The following is a 14,998-nucleotide window of genomic DNA, read 5'->3' as shown; positions in this document are numbered from 1 at the left end:
GTTGCTGGAACAGCATATATAGCCTGGGGACTGGGGTCGAGGGCAGGGGGGAATCTTCCTCCTGCCACAATTTTTGGCTAGCTCTGGTCTGCCCGCCCTGTTCCCCAAGCTCCCGGAGCTGCAGTGACCTTTCTCTGGCCAAGGAAAACCTGATGGGGGCCCTATGAATGCTTCCAAATTAGCCCCCCTGTAGAGCGATGTCCTCTTAGCTCTGCCGGCTGCAGCACGTCCAGCCTCTGCGATAGCCCAGGGAGCCAGAGTCCAGCCCCTGCAGCACACGATCAGCACCTCCCCCTCCCTCCCTGCACCCTCCTGATCAGCTGTTTCACGGCGTGCAGGAGGCTCGGAGGGAGAGGAGGAGGAGTGAGGGCATGGCAGGCTCAGGGGAGGAGGTGGGAAGCATAGGCGCCGACTCCATGGGTGCTCCGGGGCTGGAGCACCCACGGGGAAAAATTGGTGGGTACTCAGCACCTACTGGCAGCTCCCCCCCTGCCCTCCCCGCCCCAGCTCACCTCTGCCTCCACTCCTCCTTTGCCTCCTCCTCTGAGTGCACCGCCAAGACCTGCTTCTCCCCTCTCCCTCCCAGCGCTTGCACCGCGAAACAGCTGTTTCGCGTGGCTGGGAGGGAGGGGGAGGAAGGAGAACGTGGCGCACTCGGGGAAGAGGCGGGACCGGGGCGGGGATTTGGGGAAGGAGTCCAATAGAGGCAGGGAGGGGGCGGAGTTGGGGCGGGGACTTTGGGGAAGGGGTTGGAATGGGGGCGGGGCAGGGGCGGGGAAAAGGTGGAATCGGGGCAGGGTCAGAGGCGATGGGGTGTGAGCGCCCACCGGCACCGGGGAAAGTTGGCACCTATGGTGGGAAGGGGTGGAGTGGGGGCAGGGCCTGTGGCAGAGCCAGGGGTTGAGCAGTGAGCACCCCCCGGGCACACTGGAAAGTTGGCGTCTGTAGCTCCAGCCCCGGAGTCGGTGCCTAGACAAGGAGCCGCATATGAACTTCTGAAGAGCCGCATGTGGCTCTGGAGCCCCAGGTTGGCCACCCTGCCCTAGACTGTCTCCAAGGTCTGACAAGCCCTGCAGCGTGTCCTGTTAGCCTGCTGCAGTTGGCTGTAACCCGGGTTCGTTACAGGGAACCGTGTGTGCCAGGAGGGGGTTGTGCCCACCGCTCATTGTGCGTCATGTGTCAACCCCCTCTGTGCCCAAGCCGCTGAAGACAAGAGCCTGCTACAGTGATCAGCTAGGGGAGATGGTTCCTTTGCAGCTGGTGTTCTTAGTTCTGTTGGTCCTGGGCTGGATCCCCAGCGGTGGCCAAGAGGCTAGTCATTGCACTTGGCTGGAGCAGCAATGCAAGAGTCCCCAAGGCCTGTTAGAGGAGAAGGGAAGAGAATTTCCGGTGGAGTTCTCGCAGAGGTACTGGGGCAGAGATCCCCTCTTTGGGGAAGGGATCCATAGAAGGCTGTTAGGTGAGGAGGAAGGTGAATGGGAGAAGGGCAGGTGTGGAGGCAGAGAACGAGAAAGTTTTTGGATCCGGTTCAGCTAATCATTTGAGTCCTTCACGGCTCATCCAGACTGAACCGCCAAGCTTTATAATGGCCTATCCATCAGTGCGCATCCTTCCCCGCAGCCCCGTCTCCAGCTTCTCACGTGGTGAGGAGCAGATGGCAGCTTGATTGCTGGGGGCTCTGCAGTGTTAAAGGGGGGAGGGGAGGGCTCCTGAGAATCCCCCCTTCACCTCGGAGATTCCCTCCGGCTTTTCCAGGCTGTGGCAGATTGGGTGAGCTGAGTCTGGGATCAGGCAAAATCCAGCCTCTTGACTTCTCTGAGGAGTGAAGGGGAGGGATTCCTTAGGGAGCGGAGTCCTGAGTGGAGGACACTTAAGCGGGGCTGATGTAAGCAAATCTGGGGCCTGCTGCAAAGCTGTTCAGCTGCGGGTGGGGAGCAATCCCAGCTGGCACATCCTCGACTTAGTGTGCAAACCTCCCCCGGATCCTCGCAGAGGGGAGGTCACGGGCATGATGCATCCAGGACTGGGCCTGGGAAAGGGCTCGAGCAGTGGTTCCATCCTGGACCCACCCCTCCCCTTGAGCAGTGGGGAGAGGACCAGCTGGGGGAATAGTGGATGGAGGTTTCCTATTTAGCAGGGCCCAGCCAGCATGGCCATAATGGGGGAGACAGGAGCGCTGGCTTATTAGCAGCCCAGGGCTCTGTCAGCCCCCATTCCACACCCATGCGCCTTTGGCGCTAGGGTGACCAGGCAGCAAATGTGAAAAATCGGGACAGGGGATGGGGGGTAATAGGAGCCTATATAAGAAAAAGACCCCAAAATCGGGACTGTCCCTATAAAATTGGGACATCTGGTCACCCTATTTGGCGCACACAGGAGCGGTGATGCTAGTGTCCCAGTCCCCGAGCACCTTTAGGTGGAGGCTGGGTGGGGTGTCTAGCTGAGCCAGACCTGGTCCTCCAACTCACCGCAAAAGCCAAGAGGTTAGTGTTGGGGGCTTTTATTACCTTTGCTGACACCTTCCCCCTTGGTACCAGGAGTCGGGAATATAAGGAGTCCAGGGACTTGAGAACCCAGCGTGGAGCCTAAAGTAGAATGTGAATCATCTTTTCGATGTGTGTTACGGCAGCAGTTAGCGATCAGGTCCCATTGTGCAAGGCGCTGTACAAACATGGTCTCTGCCTCAAGGAAGTTATGGTCTAAATAGATCAGATGCGGGGTGGGGGGGGGGAGGGGTGAAGAAGCACAGGGAGGTGCAGTGACTTGCCCACAGGTCACCCAGCAGGCCTGAGGCCGAGCTTGGAATAGAACTAGATCTCCTGAGTCCCAGCCCAGTACTCTATCTGCTGGATCACCTTGCATTTTTCTGACTCCTTGTCCCAAGGTGCTTTGCTGTCTCTATCTCTATAATACTGCTGAAATGCAGCCGCTTCTGGGCCGGAGGGCAGCAGCCAGGGGACAAGAGATGCAGCAGGCAAGGGGGATTTTGGCCAAGGCAACTGGAGTAAACCCCAACTCTTAGAAGAGGTACAGGGAGGTATTTAGCATCCACACACAGCCAGCAGGAGCGCAGGTTTCCTTGTGGTCTCCACTGAAAGGCTCACCCTGGCAGCTGGTGACCATTTATCCCCCAGGGAAGGAAGAAGAGGACACTGCCTGGATTTGAACCTGTGATCCCGGGCCCTGCTTCTCTGCTGGCGTTTTTTGGGGGGCCATTCCCTCTGCCTCCCTCTGTAGCAAGACCCTCTCCCGGCTATGTTTCAGGGCCTGAGCTCCAGCCAGAGGCACCATGGCTCTTTTTGGCCCCACAGCCCGAGTCACCTGCCCTGGGCTCTGAGCTGCGGGGCTGCGGGTTTCTCTTTGCAGTGTAGATGCACCCCGGGAAGTTTCCTTTAATGACCTGCTCGGGTCACAGGGCGCTTGGGATGGGGAGGGGAGCGTCCGGCGGAGAGTTCCCAAGGGGTCTGTCCCGCCGGTTAGAGGGAGGGCGAGAGGCTGTGAACACAGCAGCAGGGAACTGCCCGATGGGCTCTGGCCCGGCTGCTGGCCCCGGAGGTGGATCATGCCGCGGCTTGGGGCTTTGCCAGCAGCTTGTGGCGTGGGAAGGAGTGAATGCGAGAGTCCATCTCTCCACAGTGGCTTTTCCCCCTTCCCACGCTTCCTAATGAAACCACCAAAGCTCTTCCCCCGCTGGCTGATCCAGTGGCCGTGCCTGCAGGGCGCCGGTTCCCCGGGGCCTAGGCCCTGTGATCACGCTTTCTGCCCCTGCCCTCTCCGTCTCTCTCGCTTTCCTCCCCGGGGGCTTCTGGCCCTAGCGGTTCTTTATCGCCTCTCCAGCCTCAATCCAGAGCACTCTCCCCCTCCTCCCAACCACCTCTGGGGCTCAGTTTTGCCCTCCTCACACCACGCCCCTCTGTAAAGCTCTCGGCAGCTGCCTTTGGAAGGGATCCATGGAGGATTATTTTGCAGGCGGCTTCATGCCAGCTACCCTCTGTATCCCAGACCCTGGCTCCCTTCCCCTTGCTGCAGACCTATGCCATGTCCTCCCCACACCCATCATTCTCCAGCTAATCCTCCTGGCCTCCTCCCATGGCCTCAGCTCTGCCTGCCAGAGACGAGGGTACGTTGCACTAAACCTAGGTTCTGCTTTCTTCTGCATTTCCTCTCCCCAGCTGCTCACTGCAGCCACTGGCAGAGGGGAACTGAATGGTGAGGGAGGTGAGAGACCCCAAGGAAAGGGATCCCCCCCCCCCAGCTCCATCTAGCTTGTGCACTGGGAGCTTTGCACCGTCAGAACTTGGCTAAGGCGTCCCTTTGCCCAGCGCTGGTGGGAGATGGGGAGGAGCAGCCTCCCGGCAGGAGCAAACATTCCCTCTTGCAAAGAGCATCACTTGTCCTTGGCCACACTGCTGTATCGGTCCTGGCTGCAGCGTGCTTCTCGCTAAAGCTATGTCCACGAGGGGCTTTGGCACCCAAAAGACCCATCCCCACGTGGGAAGCCTGAAGTCTGATGGCCTTGCAGCTGAAGGACAGCAATTACCACTGCCTCTCTGAGCAATACGCTTCCTGGTGCCCTGGCCTGGAGCTCATGGGCCTGATTCTCTCTTACTCCATTCCTGTGCTTGGGGCAGGGAGGGAGGGTATGGGGGGGTGGCTTTTAGCTACCTTTGGCCTTCCCAGGTTTTGAGGCTATTCAGAGCCCTGCCTGGCCTTCAGCATAATTTAGAGCAGCCACCAGACAGCTCTAACTTGCATTCTGCTTCTCAGGGCCCTTCTGTTGGGGCATTCTGGCCACACTGGGGACTGGGAGCAGGGCAGGTGGGGAGCCCCTAACACCAGCCAGGAAGCCCCCTGCACAGCGGTGTTCCCAGAAAGCTGCCTGCTGCCAGGCAACTTTAGCATAAGTGAGAATCTGTCCTCTTCGCTCTCCTGTACGTCACTGGTTGCATCTCCCATCCTGTTCCGACAGCTGCAAACGAACCTCCCCCAATACCAGCCTCTGACAATGTTTCTAAGTCAAACTTTCAGTCTCAGCAGAAAAAAAGAACCCGAACCCCAAATTGGCTGGCAGTCCCCAGCAGGCAAGATTTTGGGGGGAGCAACTCCAAGCCCCATCCATTAAACCAATTGGTTGCTGCAGCTGCTAATGCAGACTGGCTTGGAGAGGATTGGAGGCTGGCGCTTTTATCCATTTAAACATCTTTAATATTTTACAATGAGAAAACAGGGATCAATGTCTTGTTTATAGCGCCGTGTTCATGGGGAATTGCTCTGGGCTTTTGTCCTTTGCAAGCGGATTTCCCGGGAGGAGGGATGTGGAGGAATGGGGTGAATACCCAGCCACGGAGTGTGCATGTTGAAAGCTCAGCTGCTTTCTCGCTGCAATAATAATAATTTGCAGTTTTCAGCTCTCACAATGCGGGATGGGAAAGGACTATTTAGCTTAGACGGGAGATGAATAAGGGATGACACGATAGACAAATATAAAATAATGAATGGTTTAGAGAAGGTCAGTCAGGCACTCTTATTTGCCTTCCCTCCCACACAGGGACCTGACCAAATTAGAAGGCAAACTGATAAAGGTTTTTTCCTTGCCTCATGTGTAATTAACCTGTGGAACTCATTGCCGGTGGATGTCAGAGGGAAAGAGGTCAAAAAGGGGTTAATTGTTTCTGGCCTTGATTCAGCCTAGTTTTAAGCATGTGTGTGTGTCGTTGATTTCAATGCAACTTATTTGCTTTACTGGAAGGAATCGGGGCCTAAATGATTTTTTTAAAAACAGCTACATGCTAAAAATGCATGAAGGATATTAACCGGCTGGGGCTGGGGATTGGAAAAATCTGTCTTCTATGCAAGAATTATTGCATGGTTCTGTGTTACGAAGATTATACAGATTCTTCTGAAACATCTGAGGGGGGAGTATACAGGATTAGATGGACCTTGTGTCTGATCTGGTCACTTCTTCCTAGTGTCCCATTTTATAAAGTGCATGTATGTGTAATCTATAGATCTGTGCAGAGTGACTGAAATGCAGCCACCTCTGGGGTGGAGGATGCAGAACACCATGCAGCCCTGTAGGGAGGGGAGGACTGGGGCAATGATACCCTGGGACAAACACTTTTGCTAGATCATTCGTGTCCCAAGCGGAGTCAGACGCACGGGGTCATAATTTTGCTGATTTCCCGCTGGAGTTAGTGGGTGAGGTTATAATTCCGACAGGTTCATAAACCTGTAGCCCGATCGTCTATATGGATGGGTACGCAGCGTGTCACAGAAATTCCGGGCCTCTCCATGTGCAGGTGAATGTCTTGGTGTGCAAACAGATCTAGGTACTCAGTGAGCTGGGTACAAGGAGGAGAACGTGTCCCACAGTGCCTAGAGTGGAGCCGAGGGCGTTGCCACCGCCCCAATTCGCAAGGAGACCCGGGGTGCCCTCACTTCCTGTGCTAAGAGGAAGCGGGGCCAATCTCCTGTACACACCCCTCTATCTCTCTCCATCCACCCTCCCCACAGGAGATTGGCTTCCCTTGCGAAAACCACAGTGGGTTTCCCTTCGGCCCGCACAGACAGTCACACGAGGGGTGACGGAATCTGCCCACTGCTGTGCAAACTGTGAAGCCAGGTGCGTGCTTTAGGGATCTGGCTCTCTTACCGTAGTTCCCCTAAATGCGTCAGCTAGAATTGACTGTCTCTTACCATATTTAAAGATGTGCAGCTGGCATGGCGCAGCACCTGAGGATTCCTGGCCCCGCACATGCCACCCAGCTCCCTGCTAACACCCCTGGGGACCCTACCCTATACCTCTTGCTATGCTGCCATTCCCCTTGTGGTCCCCCGGGGGTTCCTATTACACTGTCTGGCCTTGTCTCCTGCAGCACGTGTGAACATGCGTGGCACATGGCCATGTGTGCATGCAGCATTCAAGCTCTTTGCATGTTTTATACAGTGCCACAGGCTAGCAGATTTGTCTGGACAACCTGCATGCAGGCATGTGTGTGCAATACTGAGCATGTCCCAGGGTCCATCTCCTAAACAGACCCACTGCACTCGGTCGTGTGTCATTAGGAGCGTTTTATCTCCTGGGCTTGTGGAATAGTAGGGTGTGGCCTGGCAGAAGTACAGTCCTGCAGCCTTAAAATCCAGGCAGAGAGAGCAAGTGATTTGTCAGTCTCCCAGGAGCTCGCAGTTGGTGAATAACGTTCCCCTGCAAGGTAGGAACTCCACTGCAGGGCGTGGGAGATTTTAAGAGGTCAGGGGCCAGATCCTCAGCTGGTGCAAATGGGCAGAACTCCAGTGGAGTCCATGAAGCTCCCGCATTTATACCCAGGAAGAGTGTGGCCCCATGACTGTATTGCAGTGGGGAGGAATCGGCTGCGATGCTTCCTGCATCCCCAGGGTTTATTTGTGCTGTGTGCTCTCAATCACCTTTCATTTAACTGCTGGTGCCCGCCTGGATTCTGCTCTTCCTTACTCCAGCATTGCTCCCTTGGCCCCAGGGGAGTTGCTTCTGCCTTACCCGAGGTCGGTGAGCTCAGGGGGTCAGCACTACAGAGTCACTTTTCCACCCCGGCTTCCCAAGCTGCCCTCACGTGCCGCGGCTTCCACACCAACAAACCAACTAAACGGCTTGTCTGCAACCGCCGGCATCGCTTGTCGCTCGGAGACGCAGCTGGGGCCCGGCGCTTCTCTTGTCTGGATCAATGCCGCCCCGCCACGAGAGACACCCAGCCAGCCCCGCTCCAGCCTCCTCCCCCTTTCCGAGGTCTCAGGGTGTGAGTGTGCCTGGGGGGGGTGGGGAGGGAGGGGAGTGTGTGGAATTTTATAGCCACCCTCCAGCCAATGGCATTGCGGAGAGGCGAGATGGAGGCGCCGGGCGGATGCTCCATCCGTCAGTGCATCATCACCCGGGCACGGGGGAGCCCCTCAGAACCTCCAGCTGACCCTGCTGTGCCGGACTGATGGAGCGCTGAGTTGATCAGAGACTCACCGGAGCGACGGGAGTTTGCAGCAGCCCAGCGACATGGGCCCCCGGCAGGAGCCGGTCATGCCAGGATTCTGCTGCTAGGAAAGTTTGCCCTGCCAAGTTCGGAAAGTTTGATTTCTTTCTTCTTTCACGCTCAAGGCTTTACCAAGGCGGCAACGGCACTGCTCCCATCTCCTGCCTTCCCATCCCCGCGGGGGAAGCCAAAGGAGGAGATTACTCAGCAATCTGTCTCCAGCCAGGACTCGGAGATGTGAGGCTGCCGAGGTGCTGGTGGTGGTGGGGAACCACGGGCTCTTTCCTGCTGCACGGCTGCTCCCTGGCCCCTCAGTTCTGGTTCCGGGCGCTGGCCCAGTTGAGCTGGCCCCGGGGGGCGTGAGTCGCATGCCCCCGGAGCTGCGCCACCCGTCGCGGGACGCTGGCCGGCCATGGGCATCCAGGGGATGGAACTCTGTGCCATGGCCGTGGTCATTATGCTTTTCATCGCCGTCCTCAAACAGTTCGGGATCCTGGAGCCCATGTCCATGGAAGGTAACTACCGACTGTACATTTCCCTGCAGCCTGGATCCACCCCCATCCCGACCCCGGTACCTGGCTCAGTCCAGCTTCTCCTTCTCCCTGCTCCTGGAGCCAAGCACCCATGATCCCCTCCCCTGACCCCTTCTAAACCCCACGCCCTGGGTAAGGACAGCTCTACCCTCAATACAGCATCATCCAGCGACTGACAGTGGCCACTGACTCCTTCCTAGTGCTGTTCCCCCAGGTGGTGGAGGGGGACGGGGTACAGGATAAGGGGAAATTCTACCCTGAGCTTCCCCCTGGACTCACTAGGAGTCTCTGCAGTTGCCCTGCTGGGGCTGAGGGTCCTTTTCTCCCTGGCTGGAAATGCAGGGCGAGTCTCCTGCAAAGGAGCCCTGCCCCTCGGGCGTGAATTTCCTGCTGACTGAGGTGCTCTCAGCACCAGCACCAGGCTCCGAAGGCACATTCAGGGCCCCCTTTGCCCACCCGAAGGAAAGGCCCTGATTTGGAAATGAAGGGGGAAGAGCTGCTACTCTCCACGCAGGCGTGAATGCCTCCACCCCCGGTGCACGGATGCTCCTCTCGCTTGTGCCCAGTGTGATAAGAGCCTAAGGCTGACCTGGAGGGGCCTTGAATTCAACACATCCATACCCCTTCTGACTCCTCCTGCGTGCTCCAGGCAGGCAAACTTCCAGCGAAGTCCTATCAAAACCCCATGCATATTTTGGGATGCACAGGGCCAAATTCCCTCTGGGTGCAAGTCCCTCAGGATCACACCTGGGATGAGTGGGAACTTGTTTCCTGAGCAGTCCCATGTTCCTTACCTCAGGAGGAGATGTCATGGACACATGTGATGGCCACCGGCTTGGCCGGGGATTGAACCAGGGAGCTCTAGAGCAAAAAGCAGGAGCCGCTGGAGTTTGAGCTAAAGAGCAAGGCTCCTTAACAGGGTCTATAACAGGCTCATATCCTCTGTGAGTTGGGCACGGCGGGAGGGGGGCCTGTAATGCTCACTCACCAGTGGGATGCACGTGCACGTGACTTGCGAACGCTGGTGCACTAGTGACAGGGGAAGCATTCCTCGGGGAGGGTCTCTCGCTGCTTGGCTGGGAGTCCCCACTTCCAAACCCAATCTCCCCCGCCAACCCCGGGACGGTCCTCTCTGTAGTTCCACGTCCGCCCCCTCCGCTGCAAAGTGCAGAGCCAGGCGTCTCAGTAACCACACAGCCATCTCGGCGTCACGTGGCCCCCATGAAATATTAACCAAGGAGCGAAACCTGCTTGTTTGACTCTTAAATCAAGAAACTGGATCCGACCCCTCAAGGGCACTTCCCTCTGCACCATTTCCACGGCACAAGGCCAGCCTGGGTGGGGAGGAGGAAGAGGAAAGCAGATGCTCGCGAACCCCAAAGCTTCTTCAAAAGATACAGCGCCTTGCCCACCCACCCTAACCCCCCTCTCCGCCCCGGCAGCAGGCAGGACCCTGAGTGAGAGCACCCCCCTCCTGACTTGGCAGCTCCCCGAGTCACTTGTGTCGCTGCTGCTTTGTCCTATTTTTAAAAGGCGCCCGGTGGCCACGTCATGTCCCAGCCATGCTCTGACCTTGCTCTAGGGGAATCTCGTGCGGTGGCCCTGGCTCTTTGATTACAGCGATAAGTAGGCTGAATTTTAAAGATCTCGCCCCTCCCCCCGCCCGCCAAATAAAACTCCCAGGGCCAGATCCTCAGCTGGTGGAATTGGGGGGAGCTCCACTGACTTCTGACCCCTCCATTTGGTGGGAAGAAGAGTGAGAGGGTGCTGGAGAAGTGAGTGGCAGTGGTGTTCCCCTCTCCGGCCAGTAGTGGCCGTTCTCCCCAGGTCACGGTGGAGGTGCATTGGTGGAGCAGGGTCAGAGGAAGCCCAGGGAGGGGTGAGGGTGGACATGGAATTTCAGGCTCTCTCTGGAGCGGGTTAGTTCCCATTGACCGAGACTGTGACGTAGGCCCCTGACTCAGCTCTGAGCCCATCGTGGGACTCCATTACTGGAGATTGTAGCGTGGCATTATTTATTAATTGCATGCTTAATATTTGTGCTGGTCGGAGGCAGAAAGACCAATCCGCTCAGCTGGGAAGCATTAGCTCACCCCAGCATCTGAGCAGAGGGAATGCAGGTTGCAGTCTTTGGCTCTCCTATTGAGACTGCTGTTGCGTGAGTGTTGCCTTGATTCTGTCCGGGGAGGCTGAATTTGCACCATCCGTTGAAAAAGCGCCCCAGGCTGTGGAGACAGGGAGAGTAAATGGGAGAGATTCAGCTGGGAAGGGACCATTCTGGGGATTGGTCCTGCTTTGAGCAGGGGTTTGGACTAGATGACCTCCTAAGGTCCCTTCCAACCCTGATATTCTATGATTCTATGATTCTGTTGGACCGCGCTAAAGCAAAGACATAGTGGATGGAAATGGATCCCGGGCGCAATTCCGTGGAAGGCAGAGTTACCGCAGAGCTGAATTTGGCTCTGTAGGGGTGTGTGTTACTGTGCTGCAAAATACCACAGTGACTTCTGCTGCTAAGAACATCTTGTAGCTGCTCATCCCAGCAGAGTGGTTTGCTGTCCAGTCATGATGTTTCAAAGGGAACAAGCCCTTCACTGCCTTTCCCCTACAGTACTAGCCACCCAGCACTAAAGTAACAGTATTGCGAGCTGTGGCGTGTTTGTCACATTGGTTGGGGACAGTGTTTTAGAGATATAGGATCAGATCCATGGCTCATCCTGTCTGTGACAGTGGCCAGAACCAGATGCCTCATACAATGGAAGGAGAAACCCTGTGGTAGGCTGTGATGATCACTATGAAGGTTTCCTCCAAATCCCTAAATGTCAGTGATTGGCTTGAAGCATGAGGTGTTAGGTCCCCTCCAAAACTCCATCTGCACTAACTACTCAAACTGTGGCTATTCTTGTTATTCATAGAAATGACTGGCCCCTCTTTGAGCCTAAATTCTTGGCCTCAACAATAATCCTGTGGCAATGAGTTCCACAGTCTGCTCTGTCTTGGGAGTTGAAATGCGTGTCCCTTTAAAACTTCCTGGAATCCAAACTCTTGTTTGCTCCCGTGAGCCTGAGCAGTTTGGCCGATTGCAAATCGAGCTTTATTCTTGGTAGCTGTGACAGTGACGGAGACAGAAGTAGGACTGAGCTGTGAAATTTTGACCCAGAATTCGACTTCCTCAAAGTCTGGGATGATTTGGGTCAGAGCTTTTGATGTGGACCAGGTCTCTGAGAATGTGATAAGCTCAAAGTACTGAAGCCCCCGATTCAGCAAGACACTCAAGGACATGCCTAAGCTCCACTGAAGCCAATGAGCTATGTGTTTAGCTGAATCAGGGACTTTGTGAATTAATCCTCACTGCGCTCTGGGAAGTGGGGAAATATATCCTTAGCCCGCTGGTACGGAGGTGAAGTGAGCTGGGCAAGGTCTGACCATCGAACAGAACCCAAATCTGCTAGCCTATAGGAACTGCTCTATTGGATCAGACTCAAGGTCCATCTAATCCGGTCCAGTTTTTCTGATAGTGGCCAGTACCATCTGCTTCAGGGGGACAGGCAAGAAACCTTGCAGTGGATTAATTTGTCCCCAAGACGAGTCTCCTGCTGACCCCTAATTGCTAGCAATTGGCTTAAATCCTGAAGCATGAGGGTTTATAGCCCATCCAAAACATCTGGTGGCAGTGAGTTCCACAGTCTAATTATGTGCTGCGAGGAAAAAAATATTTCCTTATATTGGTTTTGAATGGCACAAGAGTACTGGTTTTGGAAGGTTCTGCATGAGGTGTCTGTGATTACCCATAAGAGTCCATGTTCTAGTACAAGGGTGGGCAAACTGCGGCCCGCGGGTGATATCCGGCCCATGGGACCATCCTGCCCAGCCCCTGAGCTCCTGGCCTGGGAGGCTACCCTCACCCCTCCCCTGCTGTCCTCCCTCCCCTGCAGCTTCAGCTCACTGCACCACTGGCACAATGCTCTGGGTGTCAGGGCTGTGAGCTCCTGGGGCAGCGCAGCTGCAGAGCCCAGCCTGACCCGGTGCTCTGTGCTGCGTGGTGGCGGTGGCGGCGTGGCCCAGCTCCAGCGCCGCCAGCCACCGGTGCTCCAGGCAGCGCAGTAAGAGGGCACGGAGTGGGGGGCGGGTTGGATAGAGGGCAAGGGAGTTCGGAGTGCTGGTCAGGGGGCGGGGGGGTGGATAGGGGTTGGGGCAGTTGGGGGAGGAATAGGGGGTTGAATGGGGGCAGGGGACCCAGGGGGCAGTCAGGAAGGAGGGGGGTTGGATGGGGCAGCAGGGGGCAGTCAGGGGCAGAGGTTCCGGGGGGAGTCAGGGGACAGGGATAAGGAGTGGTTGGATGGGGCAGGGGTCCCGGGGGGGGCCATCAGGAATGAGAGGAGGGGTTGGATGGGGCGGTGGGGATCCGGTGGAGGTCAGGGTCAGGGAGCAGGGGTGTATGGATGGAGCAGGAGTCCTGGGGGAAGGGGGGAGGGTTAGGGAACAGAGGGGGTTGGATGGGGCAGGAGTCCTGGGGGGGGGGCAGATAGGAGGTGGGGGCTGGGCCACGACCCCCTCCCCTAACCCACCCTCCATACAATTTCCGAAACCAGATGTGGCCTTCAGGCCAAAAAGTTTGCCAAAAAGTTGCCTGTTCTAGTATCTGATACAGTCCGATGCATGTTACATCAATACCGAATGGTTACAAATAGAAGAAAGCAGGACAGAGTATTATCAGGGTTGATTGGGCTGGACTGCAGGAGCAAGCAATGTGCAGGGAGAACAGTCCCCTAGACCCACTGCTGTCACCTAGTGCCCCGGTGATAGTAACGTTAGAAAGGCTGCTCTGGATGGATGGATGGATCTCTGTTGTGAGAACCACTGGGATGGAGGATAAGTGTGCGAAAGTGGGTGACAGCTCTGGTTGGCACCCAGTTATATTTGAGTGGAAGGAGTTTGTGGTCACATACAGGTTGGTGGATGGACTGTAGCAGATACAGAGGGGATGGTAAGAGACCCTGGGAGTTGTTTGCTCTGCCAGTGGGTGCCCCAAAGACCCTGCTTCCCAGGGGCAAAGGAAGATGCTCCAGCAGAGAAGCTGAGCAGTGCAGCAATGGAACAGATCATTGGCCCAGCTGACCCAGTATCCTGCCTCTGCTTGTGGCCACCATTGGCTGTTTTCCTAAAGCAATCAGTGTGATCCTGGGGACAACCGACATCAGCCAGGCCCCCCGGGGGTAGGTCATGCTCCAGTGCATAAAGCTGGCTCTGGACACATGATGCTCTTCCTCCAACCATACAGCTATAGGGCAGCAGCAGACAGGAGATGCGCCGGTGACGTGCAAGGAATGGGCTGTGGTGCCGTTGCTCCCAGGGAATGTTCATGTGGCTCTGTTACTCGGCGGCCATGACAGTAGGGCTCCATTCCTTAGCACTCAAGTTCAGCTGAGGTACTGCTAGCATCGTAGGGTGTGCTTGCCCTGCAGCACCCGCTGCTGAATTAGAGTGGGCCTGCACATGCTCCCTGCCTCAGTTTCCCTTCTCAGGAAGCCCAGGCCCTTAAAGAAACAGGAACAAGATTTCCTCTCAAACACTTCTTACTCCCGGCCCCGCTTCCTCTGTCTGAATATCTCCCAGATCCTTGTGTCTACAATCGAACCTTTCAGCTCTTAAGTAGCCAGGTGGTGGGGTGGACTGACCATTAGGCAGTATTGCCTTTATGGGGTAAGCCTACCCCATCACACAACTATCATCTGAGCTATCAACGGGGATTGAACTAAGGACCTCCAGAGCTAAAAAAAGTGAGTTTCTCCTACTTGTGCTAAAGGAGTAACTTCCCTAGCTGGTCCCTGTTCTAGAGTCACATGCTGAGTGCATCAGGCACAAAGGGGGATGTGGAATGCCCTGAATTGTGGACTACGGTGGCAAACCCTGAGTTTTTATGACATAGGACATTTGCCTGAATACAGAATAATTAGCTCTGTAGGGGCCACATAATTAACAACGCCTCTAACTTTCCAGGCACCAGCCAACTGTGGGCGCAGCTAAACTGTGGGTGCTGCTCATGGGATTTTGACCTAATTGATTGCATCCACGAATCAGGTAATTAGGAATCAAGATCCCCTCGTCGGTGCCTGCACTTAAAGGGAACAGCTGAGCCGATTATTATGCATAGGTTATTTGTTTTACAGAAATGCCTAGAAGTTCCGGCCAAGATCAGGGCCCATTGTGCCAGGTGCTGCACAGACACATAGTAAGAGACAGTCCCTGCCCCATACAGTTTTTGCAGTCTAAAGGCTTCGTCCAAAGCCTGTTGAAGTCTAGCTTTGGATCAGGCCCTAAATGGATGAGACAAAGGGTGAGAGAAAGAATGACTCCAGAAGGGGAAACAGGCCCAGAGAAATTAAGTGATTTGCCCAAGGTCACACGGAAAGTCTGCGGTATGGCTAGAAACTGACCCCAGCTCTCCTAAATCCCAGGCCAGTGCAT

General features: G+C 55.9%; 1 protein-coding gene across 4 annotated transcripts in view; it reads left to right on the top strand.

Annotated features, from left to right (window-relative positions):
* KCNIP3 (potassium voltage-gated channel interacting protein 3) overlaps positions 1–14,998 on the top strand; it is a 92,703-nt gene that overhangs the window by 52,046 nt on the left and 25,659 nt on the right. Inside the window, exon 1 of one of the 4 annotated variants that reach the window (XM_024108393.3) lies at positions 8,267–8,512. The exons of the other annotated variants lie outside the window; for them this stretch is intronic. Coding sequence (XP_023964161.1) covers positions 8,410–8,512 — 103 coding nt within the window. The 5' untranslated portion in view covers positions 8,267–8,409. Of the gene's footprint in view, positions 1–8,266; positions 8,513–14,998 lie in introns of those variants that run through there. 4 annotated transcript variants of the gene reach the window in all.

This window comes from Chrysemys picta, chromosome 2 (genome assembly GCF_011386835.1).
Source record: "Chrysemys picta bellii isolate R12L10 chromosome 2, ASM1138683v2, whole genome shotgun sequence".
In the NCBI taxonomy this organism is placed as follows: domain Eukaryota; kingdom Metazoa; phylum Chordata; order Testudines; family Emydidae; genus Chrysemys; species Chrysemys picta.
This window is presented reverse-complemented; position numbering and strand designations above follow the sequence as displayed.